Source organism: Vulpes lagopus, chromosome 6 (genome assembly GCF_018345385.1).
Source record: "Vulpes lagopus strain Blue_001 chromosome 6, ASM1834538v1, whole genome shotgun sequence".
NCBI lineage: Eukaryota > Metazoa > Chordata > Mammalia > Carnivora > Canidae > Vulpes > Vulpes lagopus.
Genome location: NC_054829.1, coordinates 10,524,412 through 10,538,712, shown reverse-complemented (window position 1 = coordinate 10,538,712; position 14,301 = coordinate 10,524,412). Strand labels below are relative to the sequence as shown.

Here is a 14,301-nt window from a genome sequence, read left to right as displayed (position 1 = left end):
TGAAATAGTTGAGCTGTTACAACTGTTCTTAATATATATCCCCTAACTTGGGGCCTTCAGGAATTTTCAAAAACTTTATTAGAAATCGATGAACAATGCTTAGGACCCTTAGGGGTTTCGCAACATTTTTGTCTTTTGCCTCTGTCCTCCAAGGAAGGAGGGGTGTTGGTGAGGGGGTGCTTTCTGGAGGCTGGGAAGCCTGGAGGTCAGGGCCTGCTGCTCTGTAACTCTAGGGGGCTGCCATCCACAACATGGCAAGACTGAGGGCCCTAGACACTACTTGAACCTCCTCAGACCCCAGTGCTAGCCACACTCCGCTGCAGCCCCCAGCTCAGCATGGGGTGGGGGGTGGTGACTGGTGATCACTTTTGAAAGGTAAAGTGAGTTGGTAGGTGCAGAAAGGACAGCAGTGTCTGTGAAAGCCAGTCTGCTGTTGGCATAATTAAGGACTCCCCTGGAGCATTCCCATTCTTTCCTCCCATTTTACAAGTAGGGAAACTGAGGGCCAGAGGTTAAGGCGCTTTCTTCCTGGTCACATGGTTTGAACTGGTATTTAGATCTGACCCCAAAGCCCGGTTCCTACTCCAAACCAGCGTGGGCCCTCCTTCCGGTGGCTCCATCCAGTGGCACCCTGCAAGGATTATGTCCATACTGCCAGGCGCCTTAGTGAGCTCCTGATGGCAGGAAGTGGCTTCCAGGTAGGGATACTGTTCACACACACACTCACTCACTGCCCTGGACCCAACACATAACTGGCGCTCATTCAGTGCTTGGCTGAAGGGTGATGGGCCTTCACTGTACATCCTTCCTGCTGGTTAAATGCTTAACAATTTTTATGGTTTCAAAAAACACGATGGGGGTGGGCGGAGCGGCCCCAGCCCAGGCGGAGCCCCGTCGGGGCTCAGGGCCCGGTGAGCACTCACCTTTTGATGGCTTTATAGCAAATGATGACAAGCACAGTGAGAAACACCAGGGAGGCGCAACATACCGCGATGATGATCACCAGCCCCGACCACCAGCTTTCCTCAGCGGGGCACGAGGTAGAGTTGGGGGCTGAAAGACACAGGAAGAGGCTGAGTCTCCCCCGGAGGAGCAGGTGTCGGCCGCGTCGGAGGTGGACCGTGGCGGGTGACACGGCAGTGCCCTCACCGTCATCCGGCCCCCGGGATGGAGGCTCTCTGACCTGGGCCGCTGTCCCCACCCCCACCCCAGCGGCAGGTGACATCATGCCTGGCCCCCCGCCAGACACGTGCTCTGAGCAGGGGTTAACGCTGAGGCCCGGGCCATCCATCCTCCCTTGGCATGAGCTAACTGACAGCAGGGTCAGGTTTAATTTCCCATGAAAAATAACAGAACATCTCATTCTCTCAGTTGAGGCATTAGATCCACTTCCTCCGAGGGTGGGGGTGGGGAGCAGGGTGCACAGGGCACGCTCCAGGAGGGAGGACAGAAAGGGAGGCCCATCAATGTCAGTTTGGTAAGCCAAGAGGCAGCCTGTCTCCCTTCTTGGATCCGGCCCATGTGGGGAGTACCAACAGCCGTCTCAATTGGCTAAAATCCGGCAGAGTCTGTCGCTGACACAGCATCTGAGCTGTGCCACAGGGGCCCTTTGTCATTACTCGATCCAAGGAAGGGGTCCCCGGGGTGAACCTGTCCCCCACCCCCACCTTGGCACCAGCTGTGCGGGGCAGACCGCAGCACAGGGTGGACGAGGCCCGCTGCAAAGCTGGTTCACTCTTCTGAGAACCGTGGAGACATCACACAGCCTCATCCCAGAGGCCCTGAAAGGTCCAGACACAGCTGGAAAGGAGTGCCCCGAATTGCAAAAGAAATAGGAGGGGTGGAGGGGAGAAAAGAGAGAAAGAAGGGAGAAGAGGGAGGGAGGGGAGGAGAGAGGGGGCAGGGAGGGACAGACGGATGGACAGATATACAGACACTACTAGCTTTGGGCAAGTCTTCAAGACCTGTGGCTTTATGTAAAGGGATCAAAACTATGCCCTAGACTCTGTGTCCACTTAATAATCGATACTTTCAGGGGTGCCACAGAACATAGAGAGTAAGTGAATGGTTTCCTGGGGATACCACAGATGCTTCGTCTCTACTGTCATTCTCAGAATTGACGTTGCTGCCATACTCCTCACGGTGTAAACCGCATACGGTGACTCTTAACCCTCTGAAGTGTCCAGTGTGATCGGCTTTGACAAATGAGTTCACCTGCCTAAGCCACACCTCTGTCATGACCTAGAACATTCCCACCACCCCAGGAAGTTGCCCTGTGTCAACCCCTGCACTGCAGGCAAACACTATTCTGCTCTCTAAAATCAAAGATTAGGGGATCCCTGGGTGGCTCAGCGGTTTCGCGCCTGCTTTTGGCCCAGGGCGCGATCCTGGAGTCCCGGGATCGAGTCCCGCGTCGGGCTCCTGGCATGGGGCCTGCTTCTCCCTCTGCCTGTGTCTTTGCCTCTCTCTCTTTCTCTCTATCATAAATAAATAAAAATAAATCTTTAAAAATAAAATAAAATAAAATAAAAGATTAGATTTGCCTGTTCTTGAAAGTCCGAACATGGAATCATGCAGTATGTTATATCTTTGCTCCCTTTATTTAGCAAGATGTTTTTGAGATTTATCCACGTTATCGCAAATTTCAGAAGTTCCTTCCTTTTTTTTTTTTTTATTGCTGAGTGTGGTATTCCATTATATGAAGAAACCACAATTTGTTTATCCGTTCACCTGTTGTGGGTGGACTCCTGGGCTGTTTCCAGGTTTTGACTTGTGAATAGACCTGCTAGAAGCATTTGCAAACGTGGTCTAGATCTGTCTTTTTTTTTTTTAAGATTTTTATTTATTTATTCATGAGAGACAGAGAGAGAGAGGGAGAGAGGCAGAGACACAGGCAGAGGGAGAAGCAGGCTCCATGCAGGGAGCCCGATGTGGGACTCGATCCCAGGACCCCAGGATCACGCCCTGGGCCGAAGGCAGAAGCTCAACTGCTGAGCCACCCAGGGCTCCCCTAGACCTGTCTTCATGTTTTTCCTGGATAAACATCTGGGCTCACTGGGTCCTATGGTGTGTGTGTGAGTAACTTTATAAGAGGCTGCCCGTTTGTTTCCCCAACTGCCTCTTCTCTTGTATATGCCTGCCGGGAACAATTAAAGAGGAGTAAGCAGAGCAGAGTAGTTCTAAGTTACCAAATTGTTATCAGATTGTGGTGTTGTTGCAGCTGGGTGGGGAGACCCAGCAAGCCACTAAGTGCTCTTTGCAGGGAGCAGGTGCTAAAGCCCCTTTAACAAATGTGAGGTTCCCAGATCTGGGGCTCAGATCACCACACAACCAAGCTGGTTTAGAAATGCTTCCTGAGAGACACCAGGACAGGGATGTCACTAAGCCACATGGCTGCCAGGGCCGGGTCAGGCCATTGGGAACTCCAACACTGAAAAGATACAGAATATGAAATTCAAGATAGGAATGAACTCTAAAATAAGGGAAAGGAGATCCAAGAGGATTCTCATTTTTCCCATGATGAATTTCTTCAGTGTTTTTTTGTTTTTGTTTTTGTTTTTGTTTTGTAAAATATCAAACGCAAACCTCCGAGAAGCCTGGCTCTCCTACCCCAGTTCCACATTTTGGGGTGTCCCAAATTTGGCTTGGCTGAGTCTTCCTGGGGTGACCCAGCACAGATTCAGGCCCCATTTTCCCTCCAGTGGTCAGTGCATGATAGTCAGGAATGCAACCAGATATAGGGGGATCCCAACCCCAAAGGGCTTGCCTCCTTGTTTTTGCCGCAAAGGGGAGCAATTTTGGCTTCTGTCAATTGTACCTCAGACTGTAACACCTCCGGGCCAAGTCCCAAGGGCCATGCCTGCAGCCCAAGAGGACCCTCACACCTGTCCACAGGGGACCCACAGGGGGCCGGGGCTCACAGCAGCTGCGGGCAGCCCCCCTCCAGAGGGTCCCTGGAAATAAGGGGAGGGGGGCTGTCTTTGGTTGCCACAGTAAGTGAGCCCAGGAGCTCCAGAAAACAACAGGGGCCTGGATATTCCTACAAGATTGAACTGTCCCTCCAAAAAAAGCCACTGAGGCCCTCGTTGAGAAATACCATCAACGGGAAACAGAAGGGTTGATCCGAAACCGCCTTTGGTATCTGACACCAAATTTCAGAGTGTCTCTTTTGAGGTTCTTTACATTCACTGGTAATGAGGTGGGGATCTCCTTCTTGCTTACTCGTCCCAAACACAATCGACATAGAAAGCAGGGGGACTGGTTTGAGAGGGTCCTTCTGCGTCGGGCCCCTGATATTATTCAGCAGCGTGCTGCCCAGCACATGCATGTGAGGAAGCTACTCCAGGCAAGAAGCTAACGCATGAGCAAAGAGGGAGGTATTTTGTGAATCTAGTCTGGGGGCATAAATCTTGGATTTTGCCAAGAAAACAGCTCTTGTGTTCAAACAATGCATTCTTATGTCTCCTAGCTGCAGTCATTCTTTTTACATTAAGAAGCATCAGGAACTGTTGAAGCTGGAGGAAGCCTGAGAAGTCTCTTTTCAGCAAAAGGTCACACACGGACACCCAGGATCAAGAAGCAACTTTTCCCAGGGGCCAGCGATCGGGACACCAAGCTTTGGGCTGCAGGCCAGGTCTGCTCCTGCCTGAACTTCCTTCCTACTGGTGTGGCCAGGACTCCTTTGCAGATGTGATAAGCTTAGCACGTGAGCAGCCTGATGGTGCACATTTGAGAAGATAGCATCATGAAGGTGCTCATTCATTCATTCATTCATTCATCCACCAGCCATTTGCTGAGCACCTGCTGTGCTCTAGCATCATGCTAGGAGCTGGGAGTGCAAAGGTGGATTTGCTAGAAACCGTGCCCTTACCAGGTCTGGTACCAGCTGCCCACAGATCATCACAGGACTGGCTGAGACCTGGTCACCTTTGCTCAAAGGGCCAGCAGACTCCAAGAGGAGATGAGACATACAGATTTGCTAACGTGCGAGGTGCAGGTTATTTGTGGCTTGAGGGGAGGAGGCCATTTGGTGCGAAGGATCAAGGAAGAGGGTGATGTCCACGAGAGGCAGATGGTCAGGCAGGGAAGGCTGAGACAAGCCGGGTGTGAAGTCCAGACATGAGACTGCCGGGGCTCCGCCCCTTGCTTGTGGCCAAGATTCTGCAAACACTGACAGAAAGGCAGGAGCTGTCCTGACCTCTAGGGGTTGCAGCCCCCTCTCTCCCTGTCTCTACTCAATAAAGCTCTGTCTACTGTATTCATTAAACACTCCTGACGTCCATAAAGATGATAAAAGTGACAACCACAGAGCTCGGCGTAGAACCACCTGGGCTCAGTTTTGCTTTATCAAAGGAGCTGCTTTCTTTCTAATCAAGAAATGTATCATTTAAACTTATATTTGGGGGGTGCCCAGGTGGCTCAGTTGGTTGGGTGTCCAACCCTTGGTTTTGCCTCAGGTCGTGATCTCAGGGTTGTGGGATCCAGAACCGAGTAGGGCTCTATGGTCAGCTCAGAGTCTGCTTGAGACTCTCTCCCTTCCTCTGTCTCTTCCCTAGCTTGCATTCTCTCTTTAAAACAAATACAGCAAAAAATAAATAAATAAAAATAAAAAATAAATAATAAAAATAAATAAATAAGCAAATACAGCTTTAAAAAAAACCCCTCATATTAGAGACTTCTTCCAGCCGAGATACAGTTACAGGGCCAGATTTGTCCCCTCCCCCCAACACACACCTGAAACATCTACAAAATACACCAAACACATACGACAATGGTTTTCAAAATAGCAGACATCAAGGCAACGGAAGGCGCTGATCTCTGAAGAACAAGAAACGAAGAAGGGGAGTTCGGGCCGCCCCAGCTCACTGCCCGAGAGTTTGCAAAGAGCGGTCCTGGAAGGGCGAAGCCAGCAGGATCCAGACATCTGCGTAAAGTTGGGGAGCTGGAACTGGGAGTCCAGGGAGTGAGCACGACAGATATGGTTTCCCCCCAGAAGAGGGGAGGAAGCCAACAGCCTACAAAGAAATCTACCAAGGAATATATAATGGCACGAGTGGCAAATGCTAGAAAGAGATGAAAAGGAGGTCATCTTGTGGAAGTGTCTAGAAAAGAAGCAGCTGTGAATGTGCCCATCTGAACAGTATCAAGGAGCCTGAGCAGACCAACAGGATTCCAGTGCCCCAGGGGAGCCTGTGAGGTCAGGCAGGAGCCCCCAACCCCGGCGCTCCCGCTGACCAGCACCTTCCCTGTATCGCTCTCAGGTATTGGTGACCATCAGATGAGACAGCAGGGGCAGGGTTCTTGAGGAAACCTGGATGAGGAGTAGCAACCATCATCACCTGCTGGGCACTGATTCCAAGGCACGCGACTAGTCACGGCGGTGCAGAGCCCACTGAAATCCCCTTTTGTAAGAGGGGAAGCTGAGACCACACAGCCAGCAGAACAATCACGATTCGAACCCAAGTGTGCTTGCGACAGCATTCGTGGTCAACTCAACATGCTTACGTGCGATCGGGAACCTGCCACTTCCATCTCCTTGCCTGCCAGCTCTACACAGGAGGTGCCTGACGGGCAGGGGGGTACGCAGTGGGGCAGGAATGAATCAGAGGGGCAGCCAGCAGGGGAGAAACAATTCAGGTTTGCAAGATATTTTTCAATGGTTCCTAGAAGAAGGGAGTTATAGCCTTGTCCTTTTTTTTCTTAAGATTTTAATTTATTTATTGGACAGAGAGACAGGGAGAGGGAGAGAGAGGGAGAGGAGAGAGAGAACAAGCCGGGGAAGGGGTAGAGGGAGAGGGAGAAGCAGACTCCCCTTGGAGCAGGGGGCCCGAGGAAGGGCTCGATCCCACGACCCTGGGATCATGATCTGAGCTGAAGGCAGATGCCTAACCTACTGAGCCACCCAGGCGCGCCCCCCTCGTCCTTTGTTTTAACAGGATTTTATCCGTTGTGATGGAGACTATGGATTTATCCGTGGTTTGGCCTTTTGACCCTGAGTGGCCACCCTGAGTGGCCAACCACTCGCGTCCCGCGGCTCCTCATTTCTCGAGCACAGCTTGAGCGCCAGGCACTGCCGGTGACACCGTGGGTGTTCACTCAGCCTCAGGGGAATCATTAGATTTCTCTCCCAACTTTCCAAGTCTTTGATGACTCACGCCAAGGTTGCCTGTGCTGTTTCCCGACTGACTCGAGAGCTGAAATGGCAGCACACTGAGTTGGCCTTGGCTGTGCGGGCGGGAGGCCGGTCAGCCTGCGGCCACCCTTCACTGCTAGCTCCCCACAGTCACGCTCCGGCCCATCAATGGGTCACAACCGCTGAGCACAGGTGTGCGGAGGGCCCCCTGAGCTGCCACCAGCTTCCCTCAAGAAGCTGATGCCTACGAATGCGCTCCCCAACCAGAGGACACGTTCACCCCATACTGGGGTCCCCCGTTGGGAGCTGGCCCAGGGCTCGTGACACTGCCAGGGACTCACCACTGTGGTGTGTCGGGCACCGCACAGGAGTCACGCGGCCCCGCTCTCAGGGATGGCCTCCTGGCACAGCTGGCCCTTAGGGTGTAGGGGAGCCCCTTTTTTGTACTGGGCCCTCCCACCCACTGGAAGGGTCTTGAAGACACCATCCAGCCATCTGGGCAAAGTGTGCCCCGGGTTGCCAAAGGTCTGAAGAGCATTTTGGAGCCATTCAACTCTCGGGCCCCCGCCTTAGCCTGTTCGCCCAACACGCTGCTGCTTCATGGGGCTCACGAAGATGGGGCGGGGTCCAGGAGCTCTGCTGACACATTCATGTGGGGACGGAACCTGTCTCCTGTGGTCAAAGGAGGGGCCTGGGGCGCAGAGAAGCAGACTCGTCCTCACATCTCCGCCCTGCCTTACATCCAGCCCCCGGAACCAGAAGGCACACGGGCTCCCACAAGCTCCTTCATGGCTGATGGCCCGTCCCCTGCCTCTGCCTCGGTGCCCCCAGCCTCACTGCAGAAGGAGGGGGTGTGGGGGCACCTCCGTCCCCGTGCCCCACCCCCACACAGAGCCTATTGTTCCTGGCACACAAGGGGCCGACTCAGCTCACTGCCATCCATTCACGGGCACAGGGCATCCACGGGGAGGCCTGTGCCAGGGCCATCCACCCTCCCCCGTGGGCCAGCTCGGGGGTGGGGCCGCTCACTCATCTCCCACCCAAGGTGCCAGGGCGTGTGGCCGGCCTTCACAGCCACAAGTGCAAGATCAGACCTTGACACCATGCAAACCTCTGGAACAAGCCCCTACATATAGAGAGAAAAGTCTCCTTTGGCACTGTGCCCGATGAAAGCAGAGAGCATGTGCGCTTCAGCTCCAGGGGATGGTTTTCGCCCCTTCTCTGCTAATAGGAGTCTGGCTCAGGCTTTGGGGATGGGATAGAACCCCCCTGTGATACGTCTTTCCAATCCCCCGACCCCCACGGCCAGAGGTTCCCGTGTCCCCCCATCTGCCACAGGCTCAGGCTTTGGAAAGGCGTGTCCACCCAGGAGGTGGGTTTTCAGTGGTGTCAGCCAGGTCTGGTCGTTCCAGTCCTTCTGACCCTAACTGATTCAGACGTGGGCACATCATGCAGGTCGGGCCAATGACACATGAGGAAAAGCCTGCTGGCAGCTTCCAGAACTGTCTCCTTGCTGTTAAGGGAGAAGCAGGGAAATAGGAAGGACTCTTTTCCTCGTGGACACCACCATGTCCTTTTTTACCCCTAAACAGAGTAGCTTTGGGGGGGCTGAGGGTGCTGGGGTGCAGAGTGGGTGGGTTAAAATGTGAACTAGGGCAGCTACGGTGCTTCAAGGGGCAACAGGTGAGCAAACGGGGTTCATCACATAGATGCCTGGAGGAAGAGCCAAAGCAAAGGTCCTAAGGTCAGCAGGGATGTGGCAGGTCTGAGGAGCAGCAAAGAGGCCCTTGTGACCAGGATGAAGCAGGCAAGGGAAGGACAGGAGAGATGAGAAAACTTTAAGCTTTTACACTGAGAAATGAGGTGTCATTGGAGAAGGGGTGGTCAGGTCTGACTTCACATTGACTGAATGGCTCTATGTTTAGAGTAGACGTGTGTGTGTCTGCGTGTGTGTGTGTGTGGCCCAGGGTGGGGGTGTGTGTAGGAAGCTGGAGGGTCACTGCCAATAGTCTAAGATGAACAGGATCGTGGCTCCGATAGGGCTCAGCAGTGGAGGTGTGGATAAAGGGTGGATTCTGGATACATCTGGAAGGTCAAGTTCACGGAAGTGTGGATGTGTGTGCATGTGGATGTGTGGGCGGGTGCTGGGTGTGACCCAGGAGAGAGGATGGGCCCCATGCACAGGTGGGCGCCCCAGTATGTAGGAAAGGTGAGAGAGGAGTGTATGGGTGGGTGACAGAGTGGGCTCAGGGGTCGCTTCCTTCCTTCCAACGGTCTGTTGTCTCGGTGAAGCAGGAAGCGGGGTCAGCAGCTGAGTGAGGATGGGACAGGTGTCCAGGGTGGTGGGGTGGGCAGGGACCCTAAAGTGAATCTGGTCCAGGGCCAGCCGCTTCACCCCACGCACCTTCACCCCATGCCTGGGACTGCAGGGTCAGGTTCGCTTTCCCCAGGCTGTGTGAAGGGAGGGTGGCCTGGGGCTGAGGGTGCTGAGGGTGTGCCTGGGGGGTGAATGCAGTGCCAGATCAGGACCGGCAGACAGTTCGTGAAGGTGCCCAATGTCCTGGGGCAGGTGGTAGAGCTGGGATCTGAACCCAGACATCGGGCTCCAGGGCCAACCTGCAACCCCCACCCAGAAACAAGCAAGCAAATCCAGGCCCAAAGATACACCTTGGACAAAATGAGACAAGAGGGTCCTATGGAGGGATGGAGGCTGTGCATGGAAAGGGGACCTCGGTGTTACCTGGGCATCGGGGAAGCCTCTTTGAGGAGGTGGTATTTAGGCTGAGCCCTACAGGGTTGGGGAGAGGGGGCCGCCCTATGGAAAGGTCCTATGTGGGTTGGTCTAGGTCAGCAGGGGAAGGAGGGGGGCCACGGGCAGGGGGCACCCAAGCCTCTCTGCTGCCCCCCAGGACCCCAGTGTCCGGGACCTCCCTGCTGAAGCCCTGGGGAGGGGCTCCATGCCCTTCCATCTGTGACTCCCAGCCTGTTGCCCAAACTCCACAGGACACTCACTTCTCTGATTTATTTATTTCTGCCTGGCGTCCTGGGCACGGAGCCCAGCGTGGTGGCGGTGTGGCTGCTTATCATCAAGGACACTGTTCTCAGGCCCGGCTCCTGAGGGGGGCATTAAAAAAAAAAAACAACCCAATACATTATTAATAATTGTCTCCATCAACCCTGTGCCTAATTAGGAAAGGAAAATTATGAATTGGGTTTCAGTCTCCATGGTGGGGGCAGCCACGGCTTTTCCTGATGCAAGGGAAAGATCTGGGCGGAGGCCCGGGCAGGAGCTGAGAACAGCAGGCCGCTGCCTGGTGCAATTAATTATGCTTCTGGTGGCCACTGCAGAACACGCCTCCCCTTGTTCCTCGCCCAAACAGCCCTCTTTGTGAGGCTCCTGAAGGCCAGGACTTGTTAGTCAACAGCACTCCTCGCTTTATGTAGCTGCAATCCATCCTTTCTCTGTTCCTTGCCCCGGGGACCCTCCCCGGACGCCCTGAGCCTTCTGTTGCCACCCAGGGCTGCAGATGCCCCACTGCCCGGAAGGTCCCCACTTGACAGCTTCAGAATGGTACAGAAGTGACGAGATGATGCCACAGGGGGAAGGCCCTGGGTGGCCCACCCTCGTGGCCCTGACAACTCCTCATTCCCGTGCTAATCCATTCCCTCGTTCATGTCTGCTAAGAGCCTGCTACTCTGTGCCGTGTACGCCCCGTGCCAGGTCCTGGGGATGGGAGGGTCAGCGAAACAGAAAGGAGCCTGCCCTCATGATGCACTAGAGAATGGACACAAATTCAGGAACCCCCAGACCGATGCCTGCTGATTCCGGTCTCCCCGAGACACTCGTTGCCCACATGCCTTAGGTTCAAACAGCGGGAAACCAAAAAGCAAAAAACAATAATGCCCTGAACATGGTTGATCGAGAATAATGAGCTTGTCTTTACTTGTGAGACGCTCATGACCTTGGGGTGGGAAAATGCTCCCAAGAGAATATATGAAATGCTCAGCAGAGCCCCAGTTACCTAGTTGATACTGAACAGATGTTGAATTGCTTTCTTCCCTCCCACCCAGCGAGTAATACATGATGGGGTCTCATGAATGCCTCGTCTGATAGAATCTGCTCCGTCTACACAGTTGTAATCATGTTGAAGAGGGGTTCACGATCACCTAGGACCAATGGTTGACAAACCCTGATCCCTAGGCCAAATGTGGCCCACCACCTATTTTTGGAAATAAAGTTTTATTGGAAAACCCACTTGTTCACATATGGTCGTGACTGCTTTCTGGCTGCATCAGTCAAGCTGAATAACTGCCACAGAGACAGTATGGCCCTGCAAGGCCTGAACTGTTTACCATCTGGCCTTTGACAGAAAGAATTTGCCGGGACACCCGGGTGGCTCAGTGGTTGAGGGTCTGCCTTCGGCTCAGGGTCGTGATCCCGGGGTCCCGGGATTGAGTCCTGCACAGGCTCCTCTCATGGAGCCTGCTTCTCCCTCTGCCTGTGTCCCTTCCTCTCTTTCTGTGTGGCTCATGAATAAGTAAATAAAATCTTAAAAAAAAAAAAAAAAAAAAAAAAGGTTTGTCTATCCCTACCTAACTTGGAGTGGTCTTAACCTGAGACTTTTTGACAAACTTAGGAGAGTGATCCGAGAGCATCCTGAAATTATACCCCCAATTTTCATTTTGCTAGTAACCATTCCACTCCTATATTATTTCTTGGAAGGGTGCTTCACTCCAAATGTCACGCCAATACCTTGATGGGAGGTCTCTAGGCATGGGGCTCAGGCTCTGTCCGGCCTGAGAATTTTAACAATGACAGTGTGATGACACAGCGAAAGCACAGAGGACTGACCTGGAGTTTGGATATTGCCTTGTGCGTATCACATGTGCTAAGTGACCCTGGATGGAGCACTGAAACGATACAAGCTCCTCAACCATTCCCTGGAAGATTGGGGTTCAGCCATGGAGGGGCTCAGCCATGATAACCTGTCAAGTATCATCCTGGCGGTCACCACAACAATGTGTTCAGTGGTTCTCCCAACAGCAGAAGCAACGACATTTGGGCAGATTTAGGACTAACATCCCTAAGAACTGTCTACACCCTTTAACTGTCCAACAATGGAATAGGCTGGTTTCTAAGGCAGGTACAGCCCGCCACTTTGGCGGCAGCCTCCAAGGCTCTTTCTGGCTCCCAATCTGATGACAAGCTTACCCTTGGCTTAGCTGTGAGGAAGGACAGGCAGTTCCATCCCATCCCTCATCCTGCAGTTTCAAGCACATGGGAGAGCCACTGGCCCCTCCTCCCTCCTCCCGATCCCCCTCGGTACATCTTGGGGTCTTTTTGTTTGTTTGGCACTCAAACATCAGCTTCTGCAGCCACCCGCCTCTGTCTTGGCTATGGAGGTGAGCACTAGAAGGTGGGGTCCTTTCCACCTGTGCTGGGGTACAGGGGATATGAAGCCACATTACGACCTTCTCAGGCACCTAGAGCCCTTCTTGGGAAGACTGCCCTCAGGCTGCTGGAGTGGATACACATGCAGTGGGGAGCCTGGAAATTTATTCCCCTACACCTAGGAGAGTCCTTGACCAGTGACCGACAGCAGCTAGGCTGGACAGTCTAGCCCCCTGCTGCCAGCTGGGACCACTGGTAGGACATAAGGAATCCTCCAGAATCCCCCCACAGGATGGGGCCCAGGCCTCCTGGATGCTCACTTGGCTTTCTCCTCTTCCCAGTCCCACCTCTTTTGTTGCCTTCCAGTCTCCCCTGGGTACAGTTCCTTTAAGAATTCTTGTCTCTGGCTCTGAGGACAGGTGCCATGTCAGTGACCCCAGACATCAGGTCACCAAATGCGAAAGGTCCTGGCCTGCCTTCCCAAGCATCAGATAGATGACATCACATCCCAGTGAGATTCATGTGAGCTTTCTATGTTCCAGATTCCTTCCCAGAATCACCCTTTGCTAGTTCTCTAGACAAAGCCTAAGTCTTGTTTAAAGGTCCCTGTTGGCATGAGCTAAGAATGATCTTGGTCCAGGTGTTACAAAGGGCCGGTGACACAGCTGAGAAAACCCAGTACTGTTTAGTTGCTCTTTGTTAAAAAAAAAAAAAAAAGGAATGTCTGAAATGTCTGTGGCTTTGGGATAAAACCACAGTATTAAAGAGGGAAAAAAAACCACCCATGCCAATGGTTCATGGCTGCACTCTGATATAATATATATATATAACATGTGACTACTTAAACTTAAATGAATTAAAACAAAATTAATTTTAAAAAATCCAATAGCCGCACGTGGCTAATGGCTACCACACCGGACAGCACAGACATAGATCATTTCCATGATCTCAGGAAGTTTCTTGGATGGCGCTGGTCCAGGGTGATGAGAGGTGAGATGCTCTGCTTCCCTTTCCAAAAGGGCAGCAAGAGTAGTTTCGTGCCCCTCTGAAAGGGAAGGAAGAATCACATAAGTGCTGACACAGCTGTTTCCAAAGCACTTCCTTCTCACATCCTCTTTAAGATTTATTTAGTTGAGGGGAGGGAGGAGAGGGAGAGGGAGATTCTCAAGCAGGTTCTGCACGAGCACGGAGTGCGGAGCCTGACACAGGGCTCGATCTCACGACCCTAAGATCATGACCTGAGCCAAGACCAAGTGTCGGACACTCAACCAACTGCACCACCCAGGCGCCCCTCTTGTTATATTCTTTTATTCTCATATCTTCTCCTGCAGAAATAGGCTGCTAGGCAGGGATTATTACCACTTCATAGGTAAGAATGCTGAGGATTCCTAAGGGCCAAAGAGGCAAAGTTGCGGAGCTGCTAAGAAAGTGACAGTCGGAGCTTCCGAAGCCACTGCTGGGAGGGTCCCCAAGCGTGCGGGGGCAGATTCTAAGGCCATGCTTGACACGCAGGCTCACTCGTTTAATAGCCCCAAAGCTTGGGGAGTAGACGGACACTTCTTGAGGTGCTAACAGAGCAGGAGGCCGGGCCTGGTCGCCCCTCTGTGGTGAGTGGTGCGGCACTGCGGTGAAACAGGCCCAGCCTGCGGCCCAGACACCCCACGATCGCACTATCCCTGGACACCTTCTGGGACACTGGTCTGTCCAAGGGATGGGCCTGAAGGTCCCGGCTGACAGCAAGCTCCTGCCCGGGAATTTTTCCTTGTCTTTCTGCACA

The 14,301-nt window shown here is 53.1% G+C and overlaps 1 protein-coding gene across 9 annotated transcripts in view; it reads right to left on the bottom strand.

Moving 5' to 3' along the window:
* Positions 1-14,301, bottom strand: part of PRIMA1 (proline rich membrane anchor 1) — a 60,822-nt gene that overhangs the window by 14,081 nt on the left and 32,440 nt on the right. For 8 of the 9 annotated variants that reach the window (XM_041758772.1, XM_041758767.1, XM_041758768.1 and 5 more), the window contains exon 4: positions 924-1,053. In XM_041758772.1, coding sequence (XP_041614706.1) covers positions 924-1,053 — 130 coding nt within the window. Of the gene's footprint in view, positions 1-923; positions 1,054-10,144; positions 10,247-14,301 lie in introns of those variants that run through there. The other variant, XM_041758775.1, reaches the window with a different exon arrangement.